We start from the raw sequence: 16,242 nt of genomic DNA on the forward strand, positions 1-16,242 counted from the left end.
TGTCAGAGAGCTGATGGGGTTGAGGATGTTGTCCCCAAATGGCACCTCGGCATTTAAGAATACAGCAGCATTTCAGAAGGGCCAGCATAATAGCAAGGCTGGGCAGTGCTGGTGCACTCAGGAAGCAGAGGCAGATGGATCCCGGAGTTCCAGGCCAGCCTGGTCTGCAGAATGAGTTCTAAGACAGCTACTATAGCTCTTCACAGAGAAACCCAGCCTTGAAAAACAAAACAAAACAGAACAAAACAAAGGAAGGAAAAGAAAAGGAAAAAGCAGGACAGGTGCTCTCACAACCCCTTAGTGTTCTCTTATTCAGGTTGTGAAACCCGCATTTGAGAGGTGTCCACCTTATACCTTCAGGTCAGGGAGTTTCCATCTCTGAGGACAGGGTCATAGAGAACCAGAACAACCAAGACTCACTAAGTTCCTCACACCAGCTTGTTGTGAAATATTAGTTGAAGATCTGATGCATTTGTTGATGCCGTGGAATATTTGTTTCATGATACTAGGATGTGTTGGATTCTTTTACATGGCATTTGTTTAACTCTTAGGTTGCATTTGTTTGACTCTGTGAAGCTGTGCTACTTTGCCTGTCTAAAATACCTGATTGGTCTGATAAAAAGCTGAACAGCCAGTAGCTAGGTAGGAGAGGAAAAATAGGCGGGGCTGCCAGGCAGAGAGAATAAATAGAAAGGAAGAAGGGAGGAGGGGAGGAGTGAGAAAAGAAGTAGAGGCGGACAGGAGGGGCTAGCCTCCTAGCCACCCAGCCAGCCAGAGTGAGAAGGAAAGCAAGATAGAGAGAATAAAGAGAGGCAAAAAGCCCAAGACAAAACGTTGTTAAAGCTGGCTAGAAACAAGCCACGCTAAAGTGGGGCATTCATAGGTAAGAATAAGTCTCTGCGTGATTATTTGGGAGCTGGGTTGTGAGCCCCCAAAAGAATAATGCATAAAAAAAAAGAATGAAAAATAACTACACCAGCTTATGCCCATTAGGTGGCACTCCCTTCAATCACTGTTCTCCGCAATTATACACAAGTCCCAACCCAAAGACACAGGTTCCTGTGTAGCATGAGGCTTTTGTTTCCTTTTCAGGATTCCAGATTTACATTAGATAAGTTAGTAATTTTCTCATGTTAATTTGTCTCATGTCATGGGGGCTTCAGCCATGAGCCTAGCAGGGGGCAAGGGGAAAACGATCGTGCGCACACTCCTCTGATTGCTGGGGAAAAGGCGTGATCTTAAAGGTTTGGGGAATTTTCTAATGCCCGTCACACACTTGAGTCAAGACCTCCGTGCAGACTAAACGCTCTTCAGCATGACCTTTTACAGCTAGCATACAGTGGCACCTCTAGAAGCTTCCCTAAGCCCACACTTCCACAGGGCAGGGTACTCTGTTGTGTCTGAGTCCTCGGAGTATTCTGTACCTGTGCCACCGTGGACCGTACATCTCAGATGCTTCGAGCATAGACCTAGCGGTGTGCAGCTTTTCCAACTGGTATTTGGAAAGGTGTGTCCCCAACCTTCACTGGAAAGGTGTGTCCCCAGGAGAGGACTTAGGGGTGAGAAGCACCTCGTTTCCGAATACAGAGTGCAGAGAATCTGAATCTACAACCTATTAGGGTCTACTGAAAATCACCAACCGCAATTAACTGTAATTTTGTGAAACTCAGTTTTTCCCAAGAAACATCTAACAACTGAGACAGGGCAAGCGCCAGCTCTGCGCTTTTACGTGTTGAGAACTCCGAAGCCGTTTTCATCTTCCCACGCTGTCTAGGGCTAGGCGCCCAGAAAGGGAACCCAGGCGCCCCCTTCTTGGCCTCTATCTCCTGCACCCTATCTTTCCACAGTTTACATTGTGCGGGGACTGGAGATTTTCAAAGCCTGACTCGATCTCTCCCGGGATCAGACCCTTTCTGCTGTTTTGCGGGTGGAAGGCCCGCGCCGCATTAAAAGACAGAAAGCAAGCGAGAAAGTTGCATTTAAACTTTAGGAGCTGCGTCAGCGCAGTCGCCTAGAGAAAGCTCCTCCGCGCCGGACAGATTCCTTGCAGTTTTCAGGCGCCAGGCGTGGGGAGGAGGCGGCGCGGGGGGGCGGGGGCGCGTGGGGCTGGGGTGCAGGCGGGGACTTGGGGTGACGCGGTCCCGGGCCGCTGTGGCACACAGGGGTTCTCGGCTTCCGGCAGAGTCCTGCGCCGGGCTGCGCGTGCGGCGGCGGGACGCGGACTGGGAGGCTGGCTGCCCGCGGGCGAGGCGCGCTGGGAGGCCGAGGCCGGGGTCGGGGCCGGGGAGCCCCGCGAACAGCCACAGCGGGGTCCCGGGGCCGCGGAGGGGCCATGGCTGCCGGCGGCATCACCACGCTTCCCGCACTGCCCGAGGATGGCGGCGCCGCCTTCCCGCCCGGCCACTTCAAGGACCCCAAGCGGCTCTACTGCAAGAACGGCGGCTTCTTCCTGCGCATCCACCCCGACGGCCGCGTGGACGGCGTCCGCGAGAAGAGCGACCCACACGGTGAGCCGTCACCTTCCACCCGCGAGCGTGGTCTAGACCGACCTGCTCCCTCTCCCTCAGGGACACTGAGATGAGGCGCCCTTCAGTCCCTAGGCACGGGAAGCAGATCCATTCCCGTGCCCTCATGAGTAGGGTCCCCGCTCTGCACCTCCTACCAACTCCAGGTGGGCTGGCTCCATAGTCTCTGGTCCCTCACGGGCCACCCGCTGCAGCCGGGTTGCTAGGATGCTTGAGGCGAGGGGTCCGCGGCTCTGGGGCTGGGGGTAGGGGGAGTAGGTGTGTCTCCTCCAGCGCTCTAGAACTCCTTGGCATTCTGCAGTCACCCAGGGAAACGGAGGCAGGAGGACATGTTCTTCAGCTGAGCCCTGCACTTGAATTCGGACTTGGTGACCAGAGCGATGCGGACCCTACCCCCCACAGCTATCGCTCACCTCCAGCGCCCAGCTTCTCCAGGTTTTCCAGAGAAAAGCCAAGGAAGTCAAAACAGACAAAAGACTAGCAAACCAACCTTTGGCTTCCTTAGAGAGCGAGGCAGATCTTGTTTCGGTGTGAAGTGCAGTGCAGCTCCGTCGACAGCACTCAAGTGGGTACAAGCTTTGTGGTGGAGTGATGGTGAGATAGGAATTACAACCCCGATTTGTGGACTGAAAATATAACCCGTAGTCGATGTAGAAACGGTCCTAGGTCAGTAGGCTCGACCGGAAGGGCTCCAGAACATCACCTGCGGCGTTTGCTCTAATAGGTTGGGCCCAGCCCCTGAGTCAGGGATGAAACCCCTGCATTTTAGAGTTTGTATTTTCAATAGTGCTCCCCCAGAAACCACACTCGGGGAGCCACTGTCTGGAAAAGGTCCAAGAGGGCTAGTTTAGGTATCTAAGGGTTGAAGGTGAGAGAGATGACCTGCGGTTAAAAACAAATAGTTTAAACATCTGCTTAGGCCGGGAGGTGGTAGTGCAGGATTTTAATCCCAACATTCCGAGAGGTAGCGGTAGGCCGATCTCTGTGAGTTCAAGGCCAGCCTGATCTACAAGAACTAGTTCCAGGACAGCTGGGGTTGTTACACAGAGAAACTGTGTCTCAGAAAAAAAGGGGGGGGGGGGGAAGGTTGCTTAAAGGGCTGCAGGCTGCACTCATCTCTAACAGTTTGGGTGTGTGGGGGTCTGAATTCTTATTTTATTTTTATTTGACCACTGAGAGAAATAAATATTTATATTTATTTTATTTGACCACTGAGAGAGGAGTGGTCAAGGGCCCAGGTTCCCAGGTCCTGATGTTTTCCATTCAGGAGCTTTGTCTTTGTCTTAAGATGGCTAGGGAATTCTATTGGCTCTGTAAGGAACAAGAAGACCAGAATGCCCCATGAATAAAAGGAACTGTCCTGCGTATGCGACATGCACTTCCATATTTGCTGAATATTTTAAAAACATAACAATAGAATTTTTAACCGATATATAAAATATAAAAGTTGGGCATATTAAGGGGATAGGTTGATTTTCCACACACTGTGCAATGTTTAAATGGGTTTTTAAAAATCCCCATCTCCTCACATTTTTTTATGGTCAGACCTTATCCCGATGCTTTCTTTCCCCTTGAAATGTGGCACAGTGGTTTCTGTCATCACTGCTGGTGTCACTGCTGTGTCCACACAGCGAGACGTCTTGTTGCCACCTCCTGCTTTGTAGGCACCACTAAGAGACTGTACGTCTATTTTTTGTTTCGGGCCCACAGTAATTTGGAAAAGATGCTTGAAAGCTATGATATGATTTAGCACTGTGTCTCTATTTTAGTTTAGAGTGGATGTTTAAAAGAAAAAGTATCTTTGCTTTGAGATTTGTCTGCTACTGGCTCAGCTGCTAGGACAGGCTGCACATGTGTCCCAAGTGGTTTTATTCTTTCCCAAAGCATGTGTTGTTTGAAAGCCTGTCATGACTAAGGGCAGAAGGAATACCTTCCAGTCTGGGTTCTGTTTGGAGCTTTACCTAATGCTCTTTTTTTGAATGCTGTATTAGTTGCAGGATTATTTTTTCTTTGAAGCTGTTTACCTTATAGTAAGACAGAAGTGAGCAGGGATAATTCTGAATTGCATAACATTGCCCTACTGTAAAAACAGCTGTGCATTCCCCCAAGTATCGCGTGGTTATTGTACCATTTTTTTTCTTTTCTTTTTTTCTTTCTTTTTTCTTTCTAGAGATTTTTCTGCTTCGGTTTCCTGCCTCTTGAGTTTTTACAGGATTATGGGCTTTATAATCTTGGGATTGGCCATGTGTCACAATGCCCAGCTCAGTTTGTAATTTTTCTTAAATTTTACCTTTTAGATTTATCTTATTTATGTGAGGGTTTTGCCTGCATGGATGTGTGTGTGCCACCTGCATGCAGTGCTTGTGGAGGTCAGAAGAGGGCATTGGATTTCCTGGAATTGGAATTAGGATTACTGTGAGCTACTACCACGTGGGATCTGAACCCAAGTCTTCTTAAAGAGCAGCAATTGCTCTTAACTGCTGAGCCATCCCTCCAATTTTGTAGTCTTTAACTCTGTGATTCTCAAGTGGAGTAATTTGGCAACTCTTAGAGGCATTTGTAGACTTCATAACCTAAAATGGTATTTCTGGGATTTATTGGGGGCACTCCTGGTGTTTAATGAGGGTACATTCCTGGGGTTTAATGAATGTTATTCCTGGATATTTGGTGGGGACCTGTTCTGTGTGTTTAAATTATTTAAACACTGCTGGGTGTTTAGTGGGGGAGCACTCCTGGGAATACTCCTGGGTATTTAATGTGGGACACTGCTGGGTGTTTAGTGGGGGAGCACTCCTGGATGGGTGCTTAGTGAGGGAGTACTCTGGGTGTTAATGAATGGCACTCCTATGTGTTTAGTGGGGACCATTCTGGGGTGTTTAGTGGCAAGTACTTCTGACAACTTAGTGGGGACACTCCTGGATCTTCAGTGGGTAGGGAGGGACCCATACTCTTAAACATCATGCTGCACTCAGGACATACACACAGCTAAAACATTCTAAAACTAAGGTCTGGGATCTTCCGGACTTTATCATTAGCAAAGACAGGATGCTGACAGTCAAGACAGTCTGACAGTCAGGAGTAGAATAACTCGTCCAGATGTGTGACGACATCTAGGTCTCCTAGAGGACATCTTTCTCCCAACAAGAATACCAACCTAGGGCTGGAGAGATGGCTCAGTGATTAAGAGCATTGCCTGCTCTTCCAAAGGTCATGAGTTCAATTCCCGGCAACCACATGGTGGCTCACAATCATCTGTAACGAGGTCTGCTGCCCTCTTCTGGTCTGCAAACACACACAGACTGAATATTGTATACATAATAAATAAATATTTGAAAGAAAAAAAGAATACCAACCTAAAAGAATACCTAATAGATCCTTTTGTGTGGTCTCACGTGGACATGACCTCATGTACAGTATATTTTCTTAGCACATGAAAGGTACACTGATGGTTGAACAGATCGGGATGAGGCTCAAGGGAAAGATACAGGAAAGCACAGTTAAGGGCAAATTGGCGGTATCTCCTCAACCGCACACTTCCCCAAACAAAGGAGAAATAAAAGCAGCCGCTTTCCCGCTGCAGTAATGGCTCCGATTCTCAGCTCTCTGTGGTCTCAGGCCTCAAAGTATCCATTTGGCCCAAAACTATATCATCCAAGCTGTATTCCTTTCTGGGTATCTCTTCCAAGTTGCAGAAAGCTCTGGAAGGCAGGCACAATCTGATGGCACTGCTGGCTGGTGTTGATGGAAGCTGGAGTCGGCAGTGTTTTCCTCTTTGAGAAAATACCTCCATAAGGTCGGGCTCTAAGCAGACCTGTAAGGCATTGTCTTAATTAGTGATTGATGGGAGAGGGTACAGCCCATGGTGGGTGGAGCCGTCCTCTGGGCTGGTGGTCCTGGGTTCTATAAGAAAGCAGCCTGAGCAAGCCAGTAAGCAGCAGCCCTTCATGGCCTGTGCATCAGCTCCTGCCTCCAGGTTCCCATCCAATTTGAGTTCCTGCCTTGGCTTCCCACAGTGGACTGTGATCCAAGCTATGTAAGCCAAATAAATCCTTTCCTCCCCAAGTTGCTTTTGGTCATGGTGTTTCACCACAGCAATAGTAACCCTAGCTAAGACAGTAACTCAAAAAGAAATGGTGAGTGTTATGGAGTTTTGGGAAGCATGCTTCGAAGACTGTGCTCTACACAGTGGGTGCTGGCTAGGTGGGTCGTGCAGTTCGGCTGGAGAGGAAGGAGCAAGGTGGGGTCAGGGGTGAAATGTCCCTGAAGGGAGGCCAGAGATGACTACCAAACACGGATATGTCCAAGGTCACAGAGTTGCCCATGGCCAGAGGTGCGCCACTCCTGGCTGATCCTCAGAGGGGCCTGCTTTCTGCACCCTTTCATTTATAGGCCCAGAAGATCTTTATTTGCTGTGGGAGCTGGGGTGAAAGCAAGGTGCTGCAAGCAGCTGCAGTCTGCTCCTCCAGCTCCTGTGCTGTGCACACACCTTCCTTTGGCATCCTTGATCTCGATCTCAGCAAGCCTCCTCTCATGCCCCGAGGAAGTCTTGCATCGCCTCTGCTCTGAAGCTTTCCTGTAAGATGGTCCAAGGGAGTGGACATTTTTATCCCAAGCAGCATGTCCGGCATGTGGAGGAGTGTGAGATGCTGGCTGCTTATGGACCTGCTAGCAGTGGATATATCCCAGATGCTCTTCCTTAGAGGAAATGGACACAGTTAGAAATGCTGGATCTACCCTGAGCTGATCCTGACTGCTTGTTGGGAACCAGTCTCTGCTTCCAGGCATCGGGGGGAGAGGGGGGACCTGAGATGGGCAGAGGTTGTTAGCTAACCCACACCCATGAGGAGGGGGGTGATGGCCAGGTCAGCTTGCTCCCTGCACTCTTTCCCACTGCACACACTCCATACCGCACCAAAATAAAAACATGGATTGTGAAATTCACAGATCTCGTTTTATAGAGGCTTGGGGTAGTAGCCGGTTGACTGAGTTACCCCCCTGATTCACTCTCCTGACCTAGCTTCTTGCCCACCTGGCTGCTGGCCTGCTTCTACAGCCTCCTTGCTCTCTCCCGCTCAGTAGTCGTGGTACCCTCTGGATGCCTGTGGCCAACCTTCCTCAGGACACTGAGGGCCAGTTGCTTCCAGGGCTCTGTGAACCCAATATTGCTGTTTTCTGAGGATTCTGGGCAAAGCAGCCTTAGCTTTTCCATTGCCCTGTGTAAATGCATCCTTTCATTAATGATTCTTAATGTTTTGGCCTCCCCCTCCTTTGGTCATTTCTGGCAAGTGGCTCCTGCCAATTTGCCTTAATAAGCATGGTATTTACTGTAATGCTGCTTTGTGCAGTAAACAAATGAGGTCAGGCTCTTGGAGCTGATGAATCCTGGAAATCATGTAATCTGCACAGAGAGAAAGGACAATTCATGAGTCACAGATATTACCACACCTTAGGAGTCTTTACAGATGCACTCCATGCCAAGTGACTTCAGCCCAGAGAAGGCAGCATCCCCCTCTGATGTGCCCTGAGGGCTTTTGTTGGGTTTATAAAATATCCGTTATATAACCAGACCTCTGACACTACAGCAATCTGAGTGTTCTCTGGTTACGTCATGCAACACGGACAGACATGATTTTAAAGTTCAGTTTGAAAACAGAGTCTTGTAAAAACAGTAAACAAACCAGATCCAAGCTTTGTACGTCACAAATGAAAAGTCCACAGAGATGCTGAGAAGCTGTCTTCAGTGGGGCTGGCAGAGGCATTTAGGGTCCCTGCTACAGGACACTGCTTCCTCTCCCGGAGGATGCTGACAGTGGGATGGCCGCTGCACATGTCAGGAGTCTTCTCATCTTTTCCCAATTCCCGTCCTTGTTGATTTTCCAACACTCTTCCCGGGCCTCTTTTCCCTGACACATTTGTAAGGCAGCTGGCCTGGGGCATGCATCTTAGCCTCATTAGCATATTTTGTGCAAACAAACCTGTGCATGTGTGCGTGTGTCTGTGTCTCTCTGTGTGTGTGTGTGTGTGTTTTAGCAAAACAATGATGCAGAGTATGGGCCAGTGGGCTGTCATGTGCTTGGTACTTAGGATGTCCACAGGACATTTGCCAGTTGAAGATGCTCTAGTTTATACACCCAAACCTTTCTTACAATGCCGTGCTCTTATAAAGGTCATGGTGATCTCATGTACACAGACATCTCACCAAGAAGGGCACTAGCGGTAGGTCAGGTAAAAAGCCTGCAGGTTTTCACTGGGAAATCCTCTCTGGTGAGAATGCTTTGGGAGAAAGCCAAGCCACTAAAAGGTCCCTTAGATGTAGCAGGCCAGGAGGATGGCACCATTGGAGGTCCCAGGAGGTCCTTGAGAGCGTGGCACAAGGGACTAGTGCTGGTGGGTGGGCATGTGTGGACTAAGCAAGCTAGAGTCACCCAGTGGCCAGTCGCAAAGTCCCCTTGCCAATGGGAACCTGCACAGGGGCTTGGGATGGTGTGTCTTGGGAGCATGGCAGTGCAATCCTAGGAGCTGTCTACGGAGTTCCAATGTTCGTAGTTTTGGGCAACTGAAGTGCCCAGCGTGGGGCTGGTCCATTAGCATGCATACTGAAGTCTGTCATTCCGGAGCTGCTTTGTAGTTTTTGTCTATCTTGAAAACATTACATTATTCCAAGTCACAGAAAATGGTTTTCAGGCTACATAAAATGGCTTCACTCGTGTTAGTAACAAATTAGAAATCATTCTTATACCTACAGGCCTCCAGTTAAGCATTAGGTAGCAAGAGCTGGCTGCGATTTTGGGTGTTTCCTCCTCCTGCCCACTGTTAGCTCAGCAGCTAGTTATCTGCCTGTCAAAGTTACTCTTAATAATGGTGTCTGGGGATCCTCTGGAACTTGGGAGGGGTTGAGAACAGGTTGTGACTTCCCTTTTGAGCCACAGCCTGTGGCTCTTAGAAGTCACGCTGACTCTCACCCTTGTCTGAGATTATAGCCAGAGGAAATGTAGCAACGGTGAGCCAATAGCCAGTGTTTAACTTTGACTCATCCTGGCCGACCTGTTACTCTTCCACCACAGGGCGACCTGCCTGTGGTGACCCTGCTGCTTGTCCACCTGTTTATAGAAACCTGGAGTGTGTGTGTGTGTGTGTGTGTGTGTGTGTGTGTGTGTGTCTCCTTTCAGAGGGCCACTGACCCCAATCTAACCTCTGTCTTGGATTATTCAGAGAATTCCTCAGTAAAAGTTCCAGGTTTTTAAGGTATTGTGGATGTTAACTATATAAAGGAAGACAGGTGGAACGTAAGGATTACATCCCAGGTGCAACTGAACTATCAAAAAGAACGCTCTCAATTAATAATTAATCCTATATTAGTTTATAACAGAAATTTGTCTTACTAAATAACAGAAATTTGTCTTACTAATAATTCAGATTATCCCCTAAAGGGGTGGTTTATCTAAAAGAAGTATTTCCAGAGGAGTAATGATCCAGCCGGGTTCTGTGAGCTTAGAGTTCTTTGTTTGTAACTCAGGCCCTGTGAGAGGACGCTGGGACTCATGGAGGGGCCCTGCATCCTCTGCGAGATGAGTTTGATTCCGTACATCCTAAGTGTCGGAGAGTGATAGAGGCATTCATTCCCCAGGGATGTCTGCTCAGCCGACAGTTATAGTTTCCAGTGTGCATCCAGACACTTGCTGAGACTTCACTCGAGATAATTTTATCTACCACTGTTACAGTGGGGAAGCTTAGGGAATCTTGGAGACTGGGTTTTCTAAGGGTTGTCAATGGAAAAATAACACATTGCTCAGTGCAAATGAATGTTACAACTTTTATTAGCAGTTCTGATTTCTTGAAAAGCATTTATGATTTTTGTTTTATATCTGACAGAATGTCAGATTATATCGTGTGTATGTGTCTGTCTGTCTGTCTGTCTTGTACCTGCATGCCCACTGAGGCCAGAAGAGAGAGTAGATCTCCTGGAGCTGGAGCTACAGATGTGAGCGGCAAGTGCTGGCCACTGAACTTTGGGCCTCTGAATCAGAACAAGTGCTCTTAGCCGCTGAGCTCTCTGTCCAGCCCCAGCATTTTGTTTTGTTTGAGATACGAGTCTTACCCTGTAGCACAAGCTGGTCTGGAATCCTTGGTGATCCCCTTGCCTCAACCTCCCCAAGTGCTGGGATTGCAGTTATGAGTCACCACAGCCAGCAGCATTTAGGATTTAAAAAAAAAATTATGTGTGGGGCCTGGAGAGATGGCTCAGAGGTTAAGAGCATTGTCTGCTCTTCCAAAGGTCCTGAGTTCAATTCCCAGCAATCACATGGTGGCTCACAACCATCTATAATGGGGTCTGGTGCCCTCTTCTGGCTTGCAGGCATACACACAGACAGAATATTGTATACATAAAAAAAAAAAAAAAAAACCAACTATGTGTGGTAGGATAAATTTTCCTCAGGGTTCTGAGAGTTGTTGGTTCTTTCTCAGTGGCTCACACCCTGGAGTCCTGTGCTTCCTTCCACTTTACTTGATTTTCCTTTGATAAACTTGTTTAACTCATCCTGGTGCAGGATTCTGTGTCAGTCACTGGGAGGCTTGCTTCCAGTCCAACCATGTAACCTTTCCCAGTTTGTCACCCTCCAGTGACTTGTGGCCCTATCGCCTGCCTCTGCCTCTAAGGAATCCTTTGTTTTCATTACTCTACAGGATGCTTCTGCCCAGCTGATCTTCCTGCAGGGTCTCTTGGGCCTGCTCATTAGCTTGCCTGTTCCCTGCGTCTCTGCTTTGGGCTCTCCCTTCCTCCTCCTTTCTGTGTATGTTCTAGAAGTTTTTCAGCACATCATATTTAGTCTCTTGTGATACCAGCTCCTGTTTCCCCTGTCTAAGGGCAGACACCCCTGCACAGCCTGTGTGATGCCAGCTTTTGTTTCCCCTGTCTAAGGACAGGCACCCCAGCACAGCCTCTGTGAACACATCATTGCCTCAGATGGGTGGGCTCCTTTCCCCACCAAGTTTCCATGTCTAGTTAAGCTGCTTTTCCAGAGGCTAGAGAGCTGCCAGCTGCCTTGCGCTTTCCTCAGTGTGCAGGTGTGCATGCACGCACACTCATGGGTCTGTCCCTCAGTCTTGTGGCAAACCCTACTCTCCATATCTCCTACTCCTTTCCTGGAACTTTAGCTAACCCTCTGATATTCTCAAATATGGCTGTGTTAGTTTCTATGTTAAACTACTCGATGAAAGGCAACTTAAGGAGAAAAAGGTTAGTTTAGCTCAAAGTTCCAGGTTAGCAGGGAGCTAAACATGGCAGGAACAGAGAGCAACTAATCAAATCGCATCCAAGTTCAGCAGAGAGAAGAGGAGACCAGCAGAATTGCTGCTCAACTCACTTTCTTGACACTCTTAACACAATCTAGGACCTAGACCCAGAGAATGGTGACCCATCCACTCATAGTAGTTAACATAATCAAGGTAGTCCCACAGCCTGCAGACACGCCCGCAGACATGCCCACAGATAACGCCCACCGATAATGCCCAGACACACACACACACACCTGATCGGGACAGTTCCTCACTGAGACTCCCTCCTTGATTCAAAATCATTTCACACTGACAGTTTAACCTTACCATCCCTGGGACCTTCAGCATCATCTGTCCCTGTCAGCTGCCCACGCTTGCTCCCTTGATGTCTCCAACATGGCAGAGCCACCTCTTTCCATAGTTGGTCTTTTCTAATGCAATTCTCCAAAGACTCTCTTCTCAATTCCTCTCACCTCCACCCCCCACTCTCCACGATTCTTAACTTTCTCTGGGAAAATCCTGTTTAATACCTCAACAGTCTTCTACGGCCCTTTCCTCTGCCCTCCTGGGGAGAGCTCATAGAATCTGCCTTCCCATAGTGCTTGGCTCCTTTTCTGTATCTGATGGTCTGTGTCTGTCTATTGAGCTGGGTCTGTGAGCTCCTTGAGGAGGAGTAGGTCAGATTTTCTTATCCATCCTCTCACACAATGGCCACTCAGATGTTTGCTGTTTTAGCTGTTCTACCCAACAAGCCAGTCCGGGCTTTTCGCCTGCTTTCCGACCTCCTGGTCACGTCCCTTTCTTAGTTCAGCCAAGGTGACCTCTATACCTGGACCAGTCTCCTTTCATTCCAGCCAGGTCCTGTGTGCCACCCACAGCTCAGTCGGGTCGCTGAGTTCCTGTTACATATCGCCCTTGGATTGAGCTGATAATGGTTTTTAAAGCACGAAGGTAATCCTCCATTGTTCCCCAGGAGCCCTGCATGTTCTGGGAGTCTGAGGTTCAGGCTCCTTGGGCCTCAGCAGCTGAAGGCAGGTCCAGTGTGAGGTGTATGAGGGTTCAGCCAAGCTCCCCTCTCTGTTACCTTCCTTCCCTTCATCCTTATCTCCCTTACCTTTCCCTGGAACTCTTTCCTTCAGCCCTCACTTTCTTTCTCTCTCCCTTTCTGCCTCATCTTTCTTTACCGCATACCAGGCGAGCATTCCCCCACAGAACTGTGGCATGGGAGGGGTGTGAAATGCGAGTGGCCAGGGCAGCTCCACCATTCTTTTGTGGGGACATCTTTCTCATTAGTCTGAGAAAGCAATGCAGGAACAGCAGTCCCCTGTCCCCGTCACTTGCTACTGAGGAAGACTTTCTCCTCAGCTCTGGAGGAGAGATGTTTCTGTTTGATCTTGATGCTCAGCTCCACTGTCGTCTCACAGATCTCTGTGCTCAGGGCCTGAGTGCTTCCCCATAATCTGACTGGGGAGCGCAGACTCGGGGTACACACTTGACTAGGGCACCTCAATGCCTAAGTCACGTTTCCTCCCAGTGGCAAACCAGAGCCACTTCAGAAAAGAAGGCTGAGGACATCTGGCACAGCCGCTGGTATCCTTTTGGGCTGCGAGGAAACGGCACAGAGAGCTCCATTCAGATTCGTGAGCCAGTATTCATCATAACAATCCACAAACAATCTGCCAGGCGGCAGTGACCGTGAGTCAGCCTCTTTGTGATGGGATGTCTGCTGGGGAGGGTGGGGGCGAGAGGGCTGAGTGACCACCCTGAATAACCGTCTCCTCTGCCTCCTCTTGGTGCTGAATCATTTTATAAACAGGAAACAATTCACAGGTTTTGGACCGATCATTATACAAATAGGAACCGGAAGAGCAGCGTGAATGAGCAGAGCAGCACCTCCATCACAAAGTTCCTTTGCAGGGGACAGTGGCGGGGGGTGGGGGTGCGAAATTTTTCTAGCCTTGGTCCCATTTAAAGGTGTGTGCGTAGGATGCACGCGGATGTTGCGTATGCTTGTCTATGTTGGGGACGGGACTGTGTCATTTACTCACTGGATGGTGCAGACCCCCTTGACTTCAGGGGCTCTGGTCCTTGGATGGTGTGTTCTTGCATTTTACATAGTTGGTGTTTTCTGTTACTCTTCAGCTTACTAGAAATAGGTGTTTATAGATCCTTTGTGTAAGCCATGTTTAAAACTTTCATTTTGAATGTGAAACCTCGTAACCTTATTTCTTATTTATATCAGCTATTCAAAACCCGGTAGTGCAGAATTGGAATATAATTAAAGTGGGATGGGAAAGGCAGCCTTGCTTTGATGGAGTTCACTAATATGTGAAGAAACAATCTTCAGAAGGTGCCAGAGTTAAAAATAATTAGCTGCAGTGATACAGCCTTACAATTAAAGGGCAGGAAGGTGAGGCACGTGTTGATTTCTGGAGAAGTTCATATGAAAGTCATGATGGATCCGTGGATCTATCTAGCTCTGTTCAGATAATGGAGATTCCTACACCGAGTAGCAGATTCCCTGTGTCCTACAGCGGGAGGAAGGCCTGGTGTTCAACTGTCATTACTCTATCTCAGGACCATAACTGAGGAATGAAGGAAGAAAGGAAGGAAGGACAATTTGAGGGCATGCTCTGTGTCATCTTTAGAAATAGAACCTTTTAAACCTAAAATACACTTTTAAGTCAAAGATTATTCCTCATTTTACAGGTAAGAAGGGATTTGTTTTGTTTTGTTTAACTTTAAACTTTTCAAGCCATAGTTTCTATGATAGCAAGTGATGGATTGCACATTCTAGAATCTTCCTGTTGAGAATGCAGGCTCACAGCAGAGTTCCACGGGGAGAGAAATAAAAACTGGTTTTGTGGCAGTGAGATCCAACTTCTGATTTTGTTTGACATACTGAAAACTACATCCGTGTTAAAGAGCGTGGCAAGTAAGAACCTAGGCTCAGGGGCTGGCTGAGGGAAGCTGCTCTCCTGATGCCCAGGTGGCTGTCCCATGAAGACCATGACATGGGACATGGGAGCACCCTCCAGAAGCAAAGATGGCTATTCTCTTTCAGGTTGTCTCAGTTTTGTAGGGATAGATAACCAAATATCTATCCTTGGTCTTTGAAGTTTTGACATTGCCTTTTGGATGGGAGAAATTGTTAAACTAATTTAACTGTTGGCTCTATTTAAAAACTGGTTTGAAGTAATTCTGGGGCTGTGGTATGCCAGAGTTAAAGGAGCCGACCGTCTGGCCTCCTCCCATTTGGCTCTTGTGCTTCTTCTCTTAGGAAATAGCTCTCTTCGTACTAAATATTTCTTCACTATTGATGAGTTGTTTTCTAAAGAACTTTTTTTCCTTGTAAAATAAGATTTATTGTTAATTTACACGTGTGTGTATGTGTCTGTGTGAGCGGGTATGCCCCCAGAAGACACGCAGGATCCTCTGGCACTGGTATTACAGACATTTGTGAGCTGTGCAGTGGTATGTGCTGGGATCCATGCTCTGCTTCTCACCATAGAGCAGCAGGCACCCTTAACCCCGGGCCATCTCTTCAACCCTTGGAACTCAAGCTTTCAAATGCCATTCTAAAATTAGAAGTAATTTAGGAGCAAAGCTACAGAAGCATGGAATGAACCCTGAAGTCAGGATCTGGAAGATGAAAACCATGGGCAGGATGGTTCTGCAGAAATGCAGAGAGTAACTAATGGCCATTTTAACAGCATAGGAAGAGTCTTTCAAGGAATCTGAGATAGCCTTACTATAAAAACATGGTGTAAGATTTATAAGCAATTCAAAATAACTTGAAAGTCGACACACTTGGATCCCTCTTATTCAGTTTCCTGTACCATGCAAATGTGTTGAAGGTGCCTGTGAGGAAGTGAAGCCCAAGATAGATGAAGAGACATCAAAAAAGAGCCCTGCTGCCTGCACCCATAAGACTTTCTGAAGGCAAATTGCTCTTTGCTCTGAGTCTTCTGCCATGTGTGACGTCATTGCCATCTTCCCTGTGGATCAGTCCCTAGGTGGTCTCTCCACCATCCTTGCTTCCTGACTAAGCCACCCACGTCTGGTCTGTCCGGCCTTCCCTCATGCTGGCATCTGCCCGCTTACCATGCCATTCTACTTCTAGCCCCAAATACCGACTTCCTTGCTGCCCAACCCGCCCCATCCGTGCTAGTTCCTGAGGCCACAACAAAACACCAGCTTAGACAATGCACATTTATCTTCTCAAATCCTGTAAGCTAGAAGTCTGGGATCAAGGTGTTGGCTGACTTAGATTGCTCCTAGGTCACTCTCCTGGGTGTGGGTCGGGTGCCCTCTTCCCACCTCCACACCTGGTGTACAGACCCGTGTGCCCCCTAGATGTCCCAATTTCCTGTTAGGAGGACACCATTCTTATGAGAGCTGCAGACAAGTATGCATTCACCTCTTCTGGACATGGAACCAG

At 48.2% G+C, this 16,242-nt stretch overlaps 1 protein-coding gene and 1 long non-coding RNA gene across 2 annotated transcripts in view; one reads left to right on the forward strand and one right to left on the reverse strand.

Annotated features, from left to right (window-relative positions):
- Positions 1-3,554, reverse strand: part of LOC126499186 (uncharacterized) — a 31,137-nt gene extending 27,583 nt beyond the window's left edge. The window contains exon 1 of the long non-coding RNA XR_007591021.1: positions 3,016-3,554. This is a non-coding gene — a long non-coding RNA (uncharacterized lncRNA). The remainder of the gene's footprint in view (positions 1-3,015) is intronic.
- Fgf2 (fibroblast growth factor 2) overlaps positions 1,851-16,242 on the forward strand; it is a 51,252-nt gene continuing 36,860 nt past the window's right edge. Inside the window, exon 1 of the mRNA XM_050138290.1 lies at positions 1,851-2,507. Within this exon, the coding sequence (XP_049994247.1) occupies positions 2,333-2,507 (175 nt within the window). The 5' untranslated portion in view covers positions 1,851-2,332. The remainder of the gene's footprint in view (positions 2,508-16,242) is intronic.

Source organism: Alexandromys fortis, unplaced genomic scaffold (assembly GCF_014885135.2).
Source record: "Alexandromys fortis isolate MF-2015 unplaced genomic scaffold, M_Fortis_MF-2015_v1.1 scaffold_15, whole genome shotgun sequence".
Classification (NCBI taxonomy): domain Eukaryota; kingdom Metazoa; phylum Chordata; class Mammalia; order Rodentia; family Cricetidae; genus Alexandromys; species Alexandromys fortis.